The sequence below is a fragment of the Chiloscyllium plagiosum genome, unplaced genomic scaffold, assembly GCF_037043375.1.
Source record: "Chiloscyllium plagiosum isolate Xiang-an unplaced genomic scaffold, Cpla_swu_hap1 HiC_scaffold_28, whole genome shotgun sequence".
NCBI lineage: Eukaryota > Metazoa > Chordata > Chondrichthyes > Orectolobiformes > Hemiscylliidae > Chiloscyllium > Chiloscyllium plagiosum.
In genome coordinates, this window is record NW_028270166.1 from 211,254 (window position 1) to 227,294 (window position 16,041).

Genomic DNA, 16,041 nt, shown 5'->3' on the forward strand with positions numbered 1-16,041 from the left:
CACATAGATGGGTTAACTCCAGGAAAGGTAAAAGAAGTAGGCATGTAGTGCAGGAGTCTTCTGTGGCTATCCCCATTTCAAACAAGTATGTTGTTTTGGAAAATGTAGGGGTTATGGATTCTCAGGGGAACATAGCACGAACAGCCAAGTTTCTGGTATTGAAACAGGCTCTAATGTAATGAGAGGTACATCAGGTTCCAAGCAATCGATTGTCTCAGGGGACTCTCTAGTCTGAAGTACAGACAGGCGCTTCTGTGGCCAGCAGTGAAAAATCAGAATGGTGTGTTGCTTCCCTGGTGTCAGGATCAAGGATGCCGCAGAGAGGATGCAGAATGTTCTCAAGGGGGAGAAGGACCAGCAAGAGGTCCTTGATGGATTCTCCTGCTCCTTGGATGCTGCCTGACCTGCTGAGCTTTTCCAGCAACACATTTTCAGCTCTGATCTCCAGCATCTGCAGTCCTCACTTTCTCCTCGTTGATTACAGAGAGCTAGGCAGGAATTTTAAAATGAAGTCCTTGAGAGTAGTAATATCTGGAGTACTCCTGGTGCTACGAGCTAGTGAGGGCAGGAATAGAAGGATAGAGCAGATGAATGCATGGCTGAGGAGCTGGTGTATGGGAGAAGGATTCATATTTTTGGATCATTGGAAGCTGTTTTGGGGCAGAAGTGACCTGTACAAGAAGGATAAAAGCACCGTTGTGCTACTGAGACTTTATAAAGCTCTGGTTAGGCCCCATTTGGAGTACTGTGTCCAGTTTTGGTCCCCACACCTCAGAAGGACATACTGGCACTGGAGCGTGTCCAGCGGAGATTCACACGGATGATCCCTGGAATGGTAGGTCTAACATACGAGGAACGGCTGAGGAGCCTGGGATTGTATTCATTGGAGTTTAGAAGATTAAGGGGAGATCTAATAGAAACTTACAAGATAATACATGGCTTGGAGAGGGTGGATGCTAGGAAATTGTTTCCATTTGGCGAGGAGACTAGGATCCGTGGACACAGCATTAGAATTAGAGGGGGTAAATTCAGAACAGAAATGCGGAGACATTTCTTCAGCCAGAGAGTGGTGGGCCTGTGGAATTCATTGCCACAGAGCGCAGTGGAGGCTGGGAAGCTAAATGTCTTCAAGGCAGAAATTGATAAATTCTGGATGTCACAAGGAATTAAGGGCTAAGGGGAGAATGCGGGTAAGTGAAGTTAAAATACCCATCAGCCATGATTGAATGGCAGAGTGGACTCGATAGGCCGAATGGCCTTACTTCCACATCTATGTCTTATGGATGGATTACACCTAAATTGAAAGGGGACTAATATACTGACAGGGAGATTTGCTAGAGCTGCTCGGCAGGATTTAAACTAGTAAGGTAGGGGGGTGGGACCCAGGGAGATAGTGAGGAAAGAGATCAATCTGAGACTGGTACAGTTGCAAACAGAAGTGAGTCAAAAAGTCAGGGCAGGCAGGAACAAGGTAGGACTAATAAATTAAACTGCATTTATTTCAATGCAAGGGGCCTAACAGGGAAGGCAGATGAACTCAGGGCATGGTTAGGAACATGGGACTGGGATATTATAGCAATTACAGAAACATGGCTCAGGGATGGGCAGAACTGGCAGCTTAATGTTCCAGGATACAAATGCTACAGGAAGGATAGAAAGGGAGGCAAGAGAGGAGGGGGAGTGGCATTTTTGATAAGGGATAGCATTACAGCTGTGCTGAGGGAGGATATTCCCAGAAATACATCCAGGGAAGTTATTTGGGTTGAACTGAGAAATAAGAAAGGGATGATCACCTTGCTGTGGTTCTGTTCGCCGAGCTGGAAGTTTTTGTTGCAAACGTTTCGTCCCCTGTCTAGGTGACATCCTGTTTGACAGGAAGACAGCTAACGATCCGCATCCACGAACATCAACTAGCCATGAAACGACATGACCAGCTATCCCTAGTAGCCACACACGCAGACGACAAGCAACATGAATTTGACTGGGACAACATTACCATTATAGGGCAAGCCAAACAAAGAACAGCCAGGGAATTCCTAGAAGCATGGCACTCATCCACAAACTCCATCAACAAACACATCGACCTGGACCCAATATACCGGCCACTACAGCGGACAGCTGAAACTGACAACCGGAAGCGGCAGGGACAGGCCACTATAAACGCCGGAGGAAACACCACAGAAGCGCTTCACAGGAGGCTCCCAAGCACTGAGGATGTCATCTAGACAGGGGACGAAACGTTTGCAACAAAAACTTCCAGCTCGGCGAACAGAACCACAGCAAGGTGATCATCCCTTTCTTATTTAATGTTTGTCCTATATATATATATACAAACGAAGTTGCATCAAGACACTATTCAAAAGGGCCACAACACACTGCAGCACACCAGAACTGCAAAAAGAGGAAGAGGAACACCTATACAAGGTATTCGCCAAAAACGGATATCCTCGCAATTTCATCAACCGATGCCTAAGGGAAAGACAACAGAACGAGGACATGCCGCAACCCAAAGGACTAGCCACACTACCATACATCAAGAACATCTCTGAAATGACAGCCAGACTACTGCGACTACTAGGACTTATAACAGCACACAAACCAACAGCCACTCTCAGACAACAACTCACCAAAACGAAGGACCCGATACCCAGCATGAGCAAAACTAATGTAGTGTACAAAATCCCAAGCAAGGACTGCACAAAACACTATATAGGACAAACAGGAAGACAGCTAACGATCCGCATCCACGAACATCAACTAGCCACGAAACGACACGACCAGCTATCCCTAGTAGCCACACACGCAGACGACAAGCAACATGAATTTGACTGGGACAACACTACCATTATAGGGCAAGTGAAACAAAGAACAGCCAGGGAATTCCTAGAAGCATGGCACTCATCCACAAACTCCATCAACAAACACATAGACCTGGACCCAATATACCGGCCACTACAGCGGACAGCTGAAACTGACAACCGGAAGCGGCAGGGACAGGCCACTATAAATGCCGGAGGAAACACCACAGAAGTGCTTCACAGGAGGCTCCCAAGCACTGAGGATATCACCTAGACAGGGGACGAAACGTTTGCAACAAAAACTTCCAGCTCAGCGAACAGAACCACAGCAACGAGCACCCGAACTACAAATCTTCTCACAAACTTTGGATGATCACCTTATTGGGATTGTAATATTGATCCCCTAATGGTCAGAGCGAAATTGAGAAACAAATTTGTAAGGAGATCTCAGTTATCTGCAAGAATAATAGGGTGGTTATGGTAGGGTATTTTAACTTTCCAAACATTGACTGGGTCTGCCATAGTGTTAAGTGTTTATAAATGGATAGGAATTTGTTAAATGTGTACAAGAAAATTTTCTGGTTCAGTATGTGGATGTACCTACTAGAGAAGGCTCAAATCTTGACCTACTCTTGGGAAATAAGGCAGGGGAGGTGACTGAGGTGTCAGTGGGGGAGCACTTTGGGGCCAGCAACTATAATTCTATTAGATTTAAAATAATGATGGAAAAGGATAGACCAGATCTAAAATTTGAAGTTCTAAATTGGAGAAAGGCAAATTTTGACGGTATTAGGCAAGAACTTTCAAAAGCTGATTGAGTGCAGATGTTCGCAGGCAAAGGGAAGGCTGGAAAATGGGAAGCCTTCAGAAATGAGATAACAAGAATCCAAAGAAAGTATATTCCTGTCAGGGTGAAAGGGAAGGCTGGTCTGTATAGGGAATGCTGGATGACTAAAGAAATTGAGGGTTTGGTTAAGAAAAAGAAGGAAGCATATGTCAGGTATAGACAGGATAGATCGAGTGAATCCTTAGAAGAGTATAAAGGCAGTAGAAGTATACTTGAGAGAGAAATCAGGAGGGCAAAAAGGGACATGAGATAGCTTTGGCAAATAGAGTTAGGATAATCCAAAGGGGTTTTACAAATACATTAAGGACAAAAGGATTACTAGGGAGAGAATAGGGCCCCTCAAAGATCAGCAAGGTGGCCTTTGTGTAGAGATGTGAGAGATACTAAATGTGTACTTTGCATCAGTATTTATTGTGGAAAAGGATATGGAAGGTATAGAATGTTGGGAAATAGATGGTGATACATTGGAAAATGTCCATATTACACAGGAGCAAGTGCTGGATGTCTTGAAACACATAACAGTGGATAAATCCCCAGGACCTGATCAGGTGTACCCTAGAACTCTGTGGGAAGCTAAGGAAGTGATTGCTGGGCCTCTTACTGAGATATTTGTATCATCATAGTCACAGGTGAGGTACCGGAAAACTGGGAGATTGGCTATTGTGGTGCCACTGTTTAAGAAGGGCGGTAAAGACAAGCCAGCGAACTATAGACCAGTGAGCCTGACCTCGGTGGTGGGCAAGTTGTTGGAGGGAATCCTGAGGGACAGGATGTACATGTATTTGGAAAGGCAAGGACTGATTAGGGATAGTCAACATGGCTTTGTGAGTGGGAAATCATGTCTCACAAAATTGATTGAGTTTTTTGAAGAAGTAACAAAGAGGATTGATGAGGGTAGAATGGTGGATGTGATCTATATGGACGTCAGTACGGGGTCGACAAGGTTTCCCATGGGAGACTGATTAGCAAGGTTAGATCTCATGGAATACAGGGAGAACTAGCCATTTGGATACAGAACTGGCTCAAAGGTAGAAGACAGAGGGGGTGGTGGTGGAGGGTTGTTTTTCAGACTGGAGGCCTGTGTCCAGTGTGTGCCCCAAGGATCGGTGCTGGGTCCACTACTTTTCATAATTTATATAAATGATTTGGATATGAGCATAAGAGGTATAGTTAGTAAGTTTGCAGATGACACCAAAATTGGAGGTGTAGTAGACAGCGAAGAAAGTTATCTCAGGTTACAACAGGATCTGGATCAGATGGGCCAATAGACTGAGAACTGGCAAATGGAGTTTAATTTAGATAAATGTGAGGTGCTGCATTTTGGGAAAGCAAATCTTAGCAGGACTTATACACTTAATGGTAAGGTCCTCGGGAGTGATGCTGAACAAAGAGACCTTCGAGTGAGGTTAACAGCTCCTTGAAAGTGGATCCGCAGGGAGATAGAATAGTGAAGAAGGCGTTTGGTATGCTTTCCTCTATTGGTCAGAGTATTGAGTACAGATGTTGGGAGGTCATGTTGCGGCTATGCAGGACATTGGTTAGGCCACTGTTGGAATATTGCGTGCAATTCTGGTCTCCTTTCTATTCGAAAGATGTTGTGAAACTTGAAAAGGTCCAGAAAAGATTTACATGGATGTTGCCAGGGTTGGAGGATTTGAGCTATAGGGAGAGGCTGAACAGGCTGGGGCTGTTTTCCCTGGAGCGTCAGAGGATGAGGGGTTTACAAAATTATGAGAGGTATGGATAGGATAAATAGAGAAAGTCTTTTTCCCTGGGGTGGGTGAGTCCTGAACTAGAGGGCATAGGTTTAGGGTGAGAGGGGAAAGATATAAAAGAGATCTAAGGGGCAACTTTTTCACACAGAAGGTTGTACATGTATGGAATGAGCTGCCAGAGGATGTGGTGGAGGCTGGTACAATTGCAATATTTAAAAGGCATTTGGATGGGTTTATGAATAGGAAGGGTTTGGAGGGATATGGGCCGGGTGCTGGCAGGTGGGACTAGATTGGGTTGGGATATTTGGTCAGCATGGACGGGTTGGACCAAAGGGTCTGTTTCCATGCTATACACCTCTATGACTCTATATGGGCCAAGGAGAAAGTGAGGACTGCAGATCCTGAAGAAGAGCTTATGCCCGAAACGTCGATTCTCCTGTTCCTTGGATGCTGCCTGACCTGCTGCGCTTTTCCAGCAACACATTTTCAGCTCTATATGGGCCAAGTGCTGGCAAATGAGATGAGATTAGGTTCAGATATCTGGTTGGCATGGACGGGTTGGACTGAAGGGTGTGTATCTGTGCTGTACAGCTCTATGACTCTAAGTCACACATTGGATCAATCAGTGTTGCTGCTTCAATCAATGCTGGACCACTGTTGCACTCAGGAAGAACACAACAAAGATTGGGTTCATGGATCAACAAATGCAGATGGCTACAGCACCAATGCCATTTTGATTAGGCAGGGGATGAAGAAGAAACCATCTAATATGAAGAAGTCATGAAGGCCTTTGATTCTTATTTTCATTTACCAGAATCCTAGAATAGATCAAAGTTCAATCATGCAACCAGGAGCCCGGGGGAACATTAATTCCTTTATAAATAACCTGCCTCTTTGCACTGATTATTATTAAAACGGAACATTGAGAGGCCACATTGTAGTGCTGGTGCCTGATGAAGATTTATCAGAATTCATGCTGCCAAAGATGACCTTATATTGCAGTTCAAAGGACAGGCTGAAATTTACAGCCAAAACAAATTGTTCACCTGACAGAACCTAGAGATTTCTTGAGGCCAGACCACTGAGTCTGACTCAGTCTAGCTCATCAGTGAGCCGTCAAAGTGAGAGTAAGAAAACAGACCCAATAGGAAGGATGCACAAACACCGCTACTGCTTTATGTGGTGGGAAAATGCTTTGCTGCTGCCAAGCCATTGAGGCTGAGTCCAATGCATGCCACTAGAGAAGCTACTTCAGGAGGCTTCTACCTACAGAACAAAAACATGAATACCAGACAATCCAACCAGCAAATGTACAAGTGGGTCAACGCACAGTCAGTGGACTGCAGTGATTCAAGAAGGCAGCTCACCACCACCTTCTCAAGGGCAGATAGGGATGGGCTATCAATGCTGGCCAGCCAGCGATGCCCAAGTCCCACAAATGATTTTTAAAAAATTGATATAATGGGAGAGAGATCACCTTATCTTTGTATGTCATTTTAAATCAGTATTGTTCTTCATCAAGTAGAAAGACTTGTGTGGCTCTAAAACTTATTTATTCAAATTGATTCAGTGCACTGTGAATTAGTTTTCATTGAAGAAACTCCATCCCTGGGACCACAAGAGGACATCATTAACCTTTAGTATGCGTTCCTTTATTGGTCACTGCACTGAATATAGGAGTTGGAAAGTCATGTTGCGGACATTGGTTAGGCCGCTATTGGAATACTGCATGCAATTCTAGTCTCCCTGTTGTGAAGGATGTTGTGAAACTTGAAAGGATTAAGAAAAGATTTACAACGTGTTGCCAGGGTTGCAAGATTTGAGCTATAGGGAGAGGCTGAATAGGCTGAGCCTATTTTCCCTGGAGTGTAGGACGCTAAGAGGTGACCTTATAGGGGTTTATAAAATCATGAGGCGCATAGATAAGTTGAATAGCCAATGTCTTTTCCCTGGGGTGGGAAAGTCCATAACTAGAGGGCATAGGTTTAGGGTGAGAGAAGAAAGATTTAAAAGGGACCTAAGGGGCAATATTTTCATGCAGTGGTTGATGCATGTATGCAATGAGCTGCCAGAGGAAATAGTGGAAGTTGGTGCAATCACAGCATTTAAAAGGCAGCTAGATGAGTATTTGAATAGGGAGAGTTTAGAGGGATATGGACCAAATGCTGACAAACAGGACTAAATTTATTTAGGATATCTGGTTGGCATTGATGGGTTAGACCAAAGAATTTGTTTCTATATCTTTATGAATCTATGACTCTTTAAGGAGAGGCTAGAAGAAATGGAAAAGAGATGCACAAAGGATGAAGATGATCAGCTGCAAAATCACATTCTAGACCTTCATTTGCTGTTTCAGTAAAGAATGGGAGGCATGATACAACTGATTTTGATAATTTAATGAGATGCTGAACTTTGCTCTATTGTTGAAGACAGCACTGAAAAGGTCAGCCCTGATGTTTTGTTGAGATTGATCAGCATTCACAAAAACAAAAGAGATACAAATCAATAAGTTCATTCTGCTGAAGACACCACTGGCACACAACAATAAATTGATGTGATGACTCCTCTATTTCGTCACTGTATAATTATACCATTGTATATTTTCTAAGTTCAGCTAAATTGGCTTTTGTAGTAGTAAGCACAAGAACAAAAGAAATAGGAGTAGGCCATCAGGGCCTTTGAGCCTGCTCCATTATTCAATAAGATCATGGATGATCTTTTCATGGACTCAGTTCCACTTACCTGCCTGCTCACCATAATCCATGATTCCTTTACTGTTCAAAAATCTATCTATCTTACCTTAAAAACATTCAACGAGGAAGCTTCAACTGCTTTACTGGACAGGGAATTCCATAGATTCACAATCCTTTGGGTGAAGAAGTTCCTCCTCAACTCAGTTTTAAATCTGCTCCCTCTTATTTTGACGCTATATTCCCTAGTTCTAGGTTCACTCACCAGTGGAAACAACCTCCCTGCTTCTACCTTATCTATTCCCTTCATAGTTTTATATGTTTCTATTAGATCCCTCCTCATTCTTCTAAATTCCCAATGAGTATAATCTCAGTCTATTCAATCTCTCATCACTAGCCAACCCTCTCAAATCTGGAATCAACCCAGTGAACCTCCTCTGCACCCCCTCCGGTGCCAGTCCATCCTTTCTCAAATAAGGAGACCAAAACTGCACACAGTACTCCAGGTGTGGCCTCACTAGCACCCTATACAGCTGCAACATAACCTTCCTGTTTTTAAATTTCATCCCACAAGCAATGAAGGACAATATTTCATTGTTTTTTGAATTACCTGCTGCACCTGCAGTATATCGGGAAGTAGACAGTATACAGAATAGTATATAGGATGGCTGCCACGTGACTGTCCCTGTTAATTCACTGCCAGTCAAATGCAGACAACTGGCATATTATTTCAAAATCTATCATAAAGAGAGCTGTTTGGATTTCGATTAACTCCCCTGAAAATACAAGAGAGTTCTCAGCAAAACAGAAAGCCATTTTTCAGAAACCAACTACAGTTCTGCAAAACAGTCCAGTCAATTTGCATGTGCTGGTAACTGATGAGGAACAAGAAACCTTTTCACTCTCTCAAAGCTTGCTCGATTGTTTAATCCACATTGCAACCTCCCTTTCAATTACAGAAACCAACAGAATTTCTGAATTTCACTATAGGTCTTCAACCCCTTTACCTTTGAAATTTTAATCTTCAAGCAAGATATGGACTTGCAATATTAATGAACAGAGCTGACCTTCATCCTCAATTTCTCAATTTCTACCGTTAATGATTAGTTTTGTATTTTGGCTGAAAATGTGTTGCTGGAAAAGCGCAGCAGGTCAGGCAGCATCCAAGGAGCAGGAGAATCGACGTTTCGGACATGAGCCCTTCTTCAGGAATCAATTTTGTATTTTGCCTGATAAGTGTATTGCATTTTGTACATTACACTTCCATTATAGTTGTGTCATAAACTAATCTTTTGTCTTGCTTGAAAATAATGCTCAATGCTGTAATTTTTAAATTAAAACATCAAAAAGGGTTAATTAAGCTACATGAGTTCACAATAAAAATCAAAAGATCTGTGGATGCTGTAAATCAGAAACAAAAACAGAAATTGCTGAAAAAGCTCAGCAGATGTGGAATCATCTATGGAGAGAAATCTGAGGAAGGATCACTGGGCCCAAAACATTAACTCTAATTTCTTTCTACAGTTGCTGCCAGTTCTGCTGAGTTTTTCCAGCAATTTCTGCTTTTTTTAAGACAAAGTCACAGTTTACTGACCACACTGTGAACATGCTTGAGAGACATAATAATTTGAAGAAGTTTATACATTTAACAATCTAGATGAAGGAATTGAGGGGATTCTGGCTAAGTTTGCTGACAATACAAAGATAGATACAGGACAGATTGCATTGAAGAGGCAGGGAGACTGCAGAAGGACTTGGACATGTAAGGAGAGTGGGCAAAAAGTGGAAGATGAAGTACAACATGAGAAAGACTGACGTCATGCACTTTGGTCGGAAGAATAGAGGCAAGGACTATTTTCTAAATGGGGAGAAAATTCAGAAGTCTGAATTGCAAAGAGACTTGAGAGTCCTAGTGTAGGATTCTCTCAAGGTTGAGTCAGTAGTTAGGAAGGCAAATGCAATGTCGGCATTTATTTTGAGAGGATTAGAATAGAAAAGCAGGGATGTACGTCTGAGGCTCTGTAAGGCTCTGGTCAGACCACATTTGGAGTATTGTGTGCAGTTTTGGGCTCCATATCTCAGGAAGGGTGTACTGGCCCTGGACTGTGTTTAGAGGAGGCTCACAAGAATGGTCCCAGGAATGAAAAGCTTCACATATGAGGAATATTTGAAGAATCTGGGTCTATACCTGATGGAGTTTAGAAGAATAAAGATGGATCAAATTGAAACATGCAGAATACTGAATAGCCTGGACAGAGTAGATGTTGGGAAGATGTTTCATTGGTAGGAGAGACTAGGACCTGAGGGCATAGCCTTAGAGTAAAGGGAAAACCTTTCAGAATGGAGATAAGGAGAAACTTCTTCAATCAGAGAACAGTGAATCTATGGAATTCATTGCCACAGAAGGCTGTGAAGGCCAGATCATTTAGTATATTTAAGTCTGAGATAGATAGATTCTTGAGTATCAAGGGGATCAAGAGTTATGGGGAGAAAGGTAGAAGGTAGAAGGTAGAAGGGAGAATGGGGTTGAGAAACCTAGCAGCATGACTGAATGTGGAGCAGACTTGATGGGCTGAATGGCCTAATTTCTGCTCCGATGTCTTATTGTCTAAGTATCAAATTATGCGTTTTTTCTACTGCCGAAGTTGCGTTTATAAAATGAATGTCAGAAATGGCTAAATTTGCAACCTGGAGATCAGAAAACTACAGAGAGATTATCAAGGATCTCAATAGTGTTATTGGTGTTCACAAATGAATAATTCCTCTGAACCTACAAGTTCCTTCACTACTGACGTTGGGAACATCACACATCCCACGGATGTTTTAGAGATTGTTCTTAGTGCTAAGGAGCAGACTCACACTGAAGAACCATTGTCTGTAGATTCTCCAGAAAATCATCAATTCCTCTTCAAAATATTATTTATTCTTCCCAGTGTTCGCTTGATTAGTTCATAGATGAGCCAGCAGGCAGTACCACTGTACAGTTCTTCACCAGACCTGATAAAACTTCATTCCTTCACGTAGGAGCAGCTAACAGCATTATCTTTCCCTCGCATGTGACCAAAGAATAAGAAAGTGAATGAAAATCTCTGGCTGTCATCTTTCTCTGTTGTTCACAAAGCAGAGATCTCAGAAAACAACATTGAAGGAATACATACTACACATCATCTAAGAGAATTGAGAACATGGTCTTGGCACAAGAGACTGTGAGGAGGTAAAGAGGAAGAGTCAGATAAAAATTAAGCCAAATAATCTACAGCTAGAATTAAACTCTTAAAAGGAGCTGTATCATAAGAGGTGAATAGCATCGGGGTGGATGTTAGATGGTGTTGGATCACATGGAACTGAGACCAGAGGAATCCTCCTTTACTTTAAAACCATTCAAAAACTCTGCTTCACCATCTTTTAAGGAAGACAGTTCCAAAGAATTACAATTCTCTGAGACATAAAAGTTTATCCTTATCTCTGTTTTAAAGCTTGCTCATATATATATATATATATATATATATATAGTCCCCAAGTTCTCCCACAAATACCCTCTCCACATCAATACCACCAAGTCCCCTTAGGAACTTATATGTTTTAATCAAGTTATTCTAAACTTCAACAGATACATGCACTGCTATTCAACCTTCCCTCATAAGATGTCTAGTGAATATTTTCTGAATTGTCTCTAGTATTAACATCCTTCCATAGTTAAGGAGATGGATGCTATACACCGTACTGCAGATGTGGTTAGGATTAAGGTTAACCCTATTGCACTGTGTAACTGAAGCAGTTAGTATTCAGTTCTCCTCACAATAAATAATACCTTCTACCTTTCCCCAATACTTGCTGAATCCGCATATTAATCTTGCCATTTGCAAGGTCTTTGTCTATTTACTTAACCTATTTATATTCCTCTGTAGCATTCTTATGTCCTCGTCTACCTATCAATGTGTCAGTGGCAAATTAACCAGCAATATGCCAAAAGGTCTTTTCCTCACGGTAGGGGAATGCAAAACTAAAGGGCATAGGTTTAAGGTTATGGGGGAAAGATTTAAAAAGGAACTAGGGGCAGATTTTTCACACCGAGTTATGTGTTTATGGAGTGAACTGTCAGAGGAAGTGGTGTACAATTACAACATTTAAAAGGCATCTAGATGGGTATTTGAATAAAAAAGGTTTAGAGGGATATGAGCCAAATGCTGGCAAATATGACAAAATTAATTTAGAATACCTGGTCAGCATGGACACGTTAGACTAAAGGGTATGTTTGCATGCTGTATAGCTCTAAAACTCTATGATCCTATATCACACACCATTCCCCGATATTTTATTTTCAGCAACAACCTTTGATGTGGCACTTTATCAAATGCCTTTTGGAAATCTAAATATACTACATCAACTGGTTATCCTCAAACCGCAGAACATGCTAGTTTTTCAAAAAACTGCAATAATTTGATTAAGTACAATTTCCATTTCATAAAACCATATTGACTCTCCCTAGTTACTTCTAGTGTCCTGTTATAATGTCTTTTATAATAGCTTCTAACATTTCCCATGGATGTTAAACTAACTGGCCAATCAATTCCTGCTTTCTCCCTTTTTGAATAATGGACCAACATTGGCTATTTTCAAACCTAATGGAACTTCCCATAAATCGAGTGAAAATTAGAATTTACTTACCATTTGCCTGGAAGGGTACAGCTCCAAAAACACTCAAGAAGTTTGACACCTTCCAGGATAAAGCAGACTATTTGATTGGCACCACATCCACAAACATCCACTCCTTCCGCCACCGACATTCAGTAGCAGTGTATATTGTTGTGTGTACTATCTGCAAGATGCACTGCAGAATTCAAGTGTGGTTTCAAGCCCCATATAGATGTTGCAAGCCCTGTTTATTGCTGTATTCCAATTCCCATGCAATAAACGCTAACGCACTATTGCTTTCCTTGACTGTTCACTCTTAACTGGACTCTAATTTTCTGAGTTCCTCGCACAAGCTCAATTAAGTCTCTCTGAATACCAACATTTACAAGTTGCACAACTTTTGAAAAATGTTCTACTCTTCTATTTTTGTGACTAAAGTAATTAACCTCACACTGCCCCATATTACTGCATCTGCCACCTTGTTGCACATTCACTCAACTTATTTATATCTCTTTGAAGCATCTCTGTGTCCTCCTCACAGCTTACATTTTCATCTATCTTGTTTCATCAGCGAATTGAGATACATTACTCTCTCTTTATCTAAGTCATTGATAACAATGGTAAATAGCTGAGGCTACCATACTGATCCTAAAGGGATCCATCAGTCCTAGCGTGTGAACCTGAAAATGCCCCATTTATCACTCTCTATATTTCCTTAACCAATCCTCTAACTATTATAATCTCTTACCCTAACATGAAGCCTTACCTTGCCTATCTCCCTCCCTAACAGTATTGCGTTCAGTTACACCATGTGGATTCCTGGAGTTTGGAACATTCAGAGATAGGTAATGAATCTGAAATTTACCTCCAATGCCCCATATTCCACAAAATAATTTTAAAAACGGAATGAAGAGGGAATAGACACAGTGAGTATTGGATGTGGAAGGGGTAAACACTGCAAAATTGTGGATTGAGAATGGGATCAACCGTGTCAATATTAACTGGCTATACTTCTAATAAGAGTGAATCAGAATGAAACCACTGTATCAAGGAAGATGGTAGGACATACCTTCAGGAGAAGTTCCACCACCTCTGTGTGAACAAGTCCCAGGACCGATTCTCCATTGATATGTGTGATCAAGTCACCAGCACACAATCCTGCCTCGTGAGCTGGGCCTCCTTCTTCTACACTCTGTAACAAAGGGAAAACAAGGCTAAATACCAACTTAAAAGATGTTGATATACTGGTGGTTACTATGCTCTATTTTCAATATTTTGCTCAATCATCACAAAGCTAAAGGTTCAGAACCTGAGTACTTTCTCCATTTGAGTGCTGTGAATTGTTGCAAGATTCCTTATCGGTTCCTTCATTCTGTCTCATGCCTTCTGACATCACACAGTACATTCAAAACTCTAATCCCCACACTGAATCCTGCATTACTCTGCTATTGTCCGCTTTCTCTATTACCTTTTCAAAAAAAAACTCAATATGTTTATTCAAATAAGACATTTTATTCTGAAACTCATTCTGACAATTCATAATTTTATTTCTAATTTCTAGATATTCTTCTATTCTTCCCTTCCATAGAGATTGTGTTATTCTTCCTACTATTGATGCTAAACTTTCTGCTTTATAATTCCCTGGATATTCTCCACACTTTTCATTGAATATAGAAATGATATTAGTTATCTGCCTGTCCACAGACCTTGCATCGTTCTCAAACAACTTCCAGGAGGACCAGAATAAACATTATTTGCTGAATGGGCAGATAACTAGCAAATTAAATTAAACACAGATAAATGTAAGGTAGTATACTTTGATAGGAAGAATAAAGAGTTATTTATTATTTTAAAGGTGCTAATCTGAGTGGGAGAGATGAATAAAAGGTTGTTAGATCTTGAGCTATGTCCAATGTAATCTTACTGACTGTAGTCTGGCCATTACTGAGATTCCTCAGTGGGTAATGGAATGCTGAAAACAGATAGTCACTCTGGAGCATGCTACATTTTAAAAAGTGTTGACAGAACACCCCAAAATGTGAGAAAATGCCATAGAGGTGGAAATAGAACTGTAATATACCGCAAAAATTATATTACGGAGTTCTAACAGTTGTATGGCTGCCTGTTTCCCTGCCAAAGGCAAAATAGCACAATGGTGGAAGAGGATACCAAGCCATAACACAGACCCTGCCATTTTACTGCCTTTCCTGCCACTTAGTCTATCACCAAGGGCCAAGGTAGACAGGCAGGATGCTGGAAGAACACAGCAAGCCAGGCAGCATCAGGAAGTGGAGAATTCAATATTTCAGGTGTAACCCTTCTTCAAGACTGGGGGTGGATGTAAGGGGAGCAGCAGATAAAGGGGATAGTTGGGCAGGGTGGTGAAGCAGGGATAGGTAAAGACAGGTAGAGGTGAGACCTAGTTGGTCAACGGGAGGAATGAACTGGTTGGTGGCTGGGAGGAGTGGAAGGGAGGAGCAGGGGCTGGGAGGGGAGTCAGGGGATAGGAAGGGAGGTTTTTTTGAAATTGGAGATCTCAATGTTGAGCCCTCCATGCTTGTAGGCTGCCCAGGCGGAAGATGACATGTTGTTCCTTCAAACTGCGGTTTGGTTCACTGTGGCAATGGAGGAGGCCAAGGATGGTCATGTCGAAAGGGAGTGGGACAGGGAAGTGAAATGGGCGGAGACTGGGAGGTCCGGATAGCCCCTGTGGGCCTGGCTACGATGCTCGGCGAACTGTTCCCTAAGTTTACATTAGGTCTCCCCTATGTAGAGAAGACCACATCGGGAGCACCTGATGCAGTAAACGAGGTTGGGAGAGAGGCAAGTAAACCTCTGTCTCACTTGGAAGGACTGTTTGGGGCCCTGGATTGAGGTGAGGGGGAGTGGTGGACCTGCAGGCCTTGCATCTTTTCTGGTTGCAGGGGAAGGTACCTGGGGGTTTCGGGGGATTGGTGGGGAGAGTGGAGCAAACCAAGGATTGGCGAAGGGAACAGTCCTTGCGGTAGTCAGAGAACAGTGAGGAGGGGAAGATATTCCTGGTGGTGGGGTCTAACTGGAGTTGGCAGAAGTGTTTAAGGATAATGCGTTGGATGCACAGACTGGTGGGGTGGTAGGTGAGGACAAGGGGGATCTCTGTTTTTATTGTGTTTGGAGAGGGGTTTAGATAAGTGGAACAGGGAATGGGAGTAGTGCGGTGGAGGGCTGTCTGGATGCCGGGGGGGGGGAGCACATTTTTCGAAATAAGTGGACATCTGGGATGTTTGGGAGTGGAATGTCTCTTTGTCTGAGCAGATGTGGTAGAGGAATTGGGATAACAGCATGGAGTTCTTGCAAGATAGTGGGTGGGAGGTGGT

At 42.3% G+C, this 16,041-nt stretch overlaps 1 protein-coding gene across 6 annotated transcripts in view; it reads right to left on the bottom strand.

Moving 5' to 3' along the window:
* The window catches only part of LOC122565068 (microtubule-associated serine/threonine-protein kinase 3-like), a 334,201-nt gene that overhangs the window by 40,402 nt on the left and 277,758 nt on the right, over nt 1-16,041 (bottom strand). For all 6 annotated transcript variants that reach the window (XM_087975852.1, XM_087975853.1, XM_087975855.1 and 3 more), the window contains one exon: nt 13,755-13,877. In XM_087975852.1, coding sequence (XP_087831978.1) covers nt 13,755-13,877 — 123 coding nt within the window. The remainder of the gene's footprint in view (nt 1-13,754; nt 13,878-16,041) is intronic.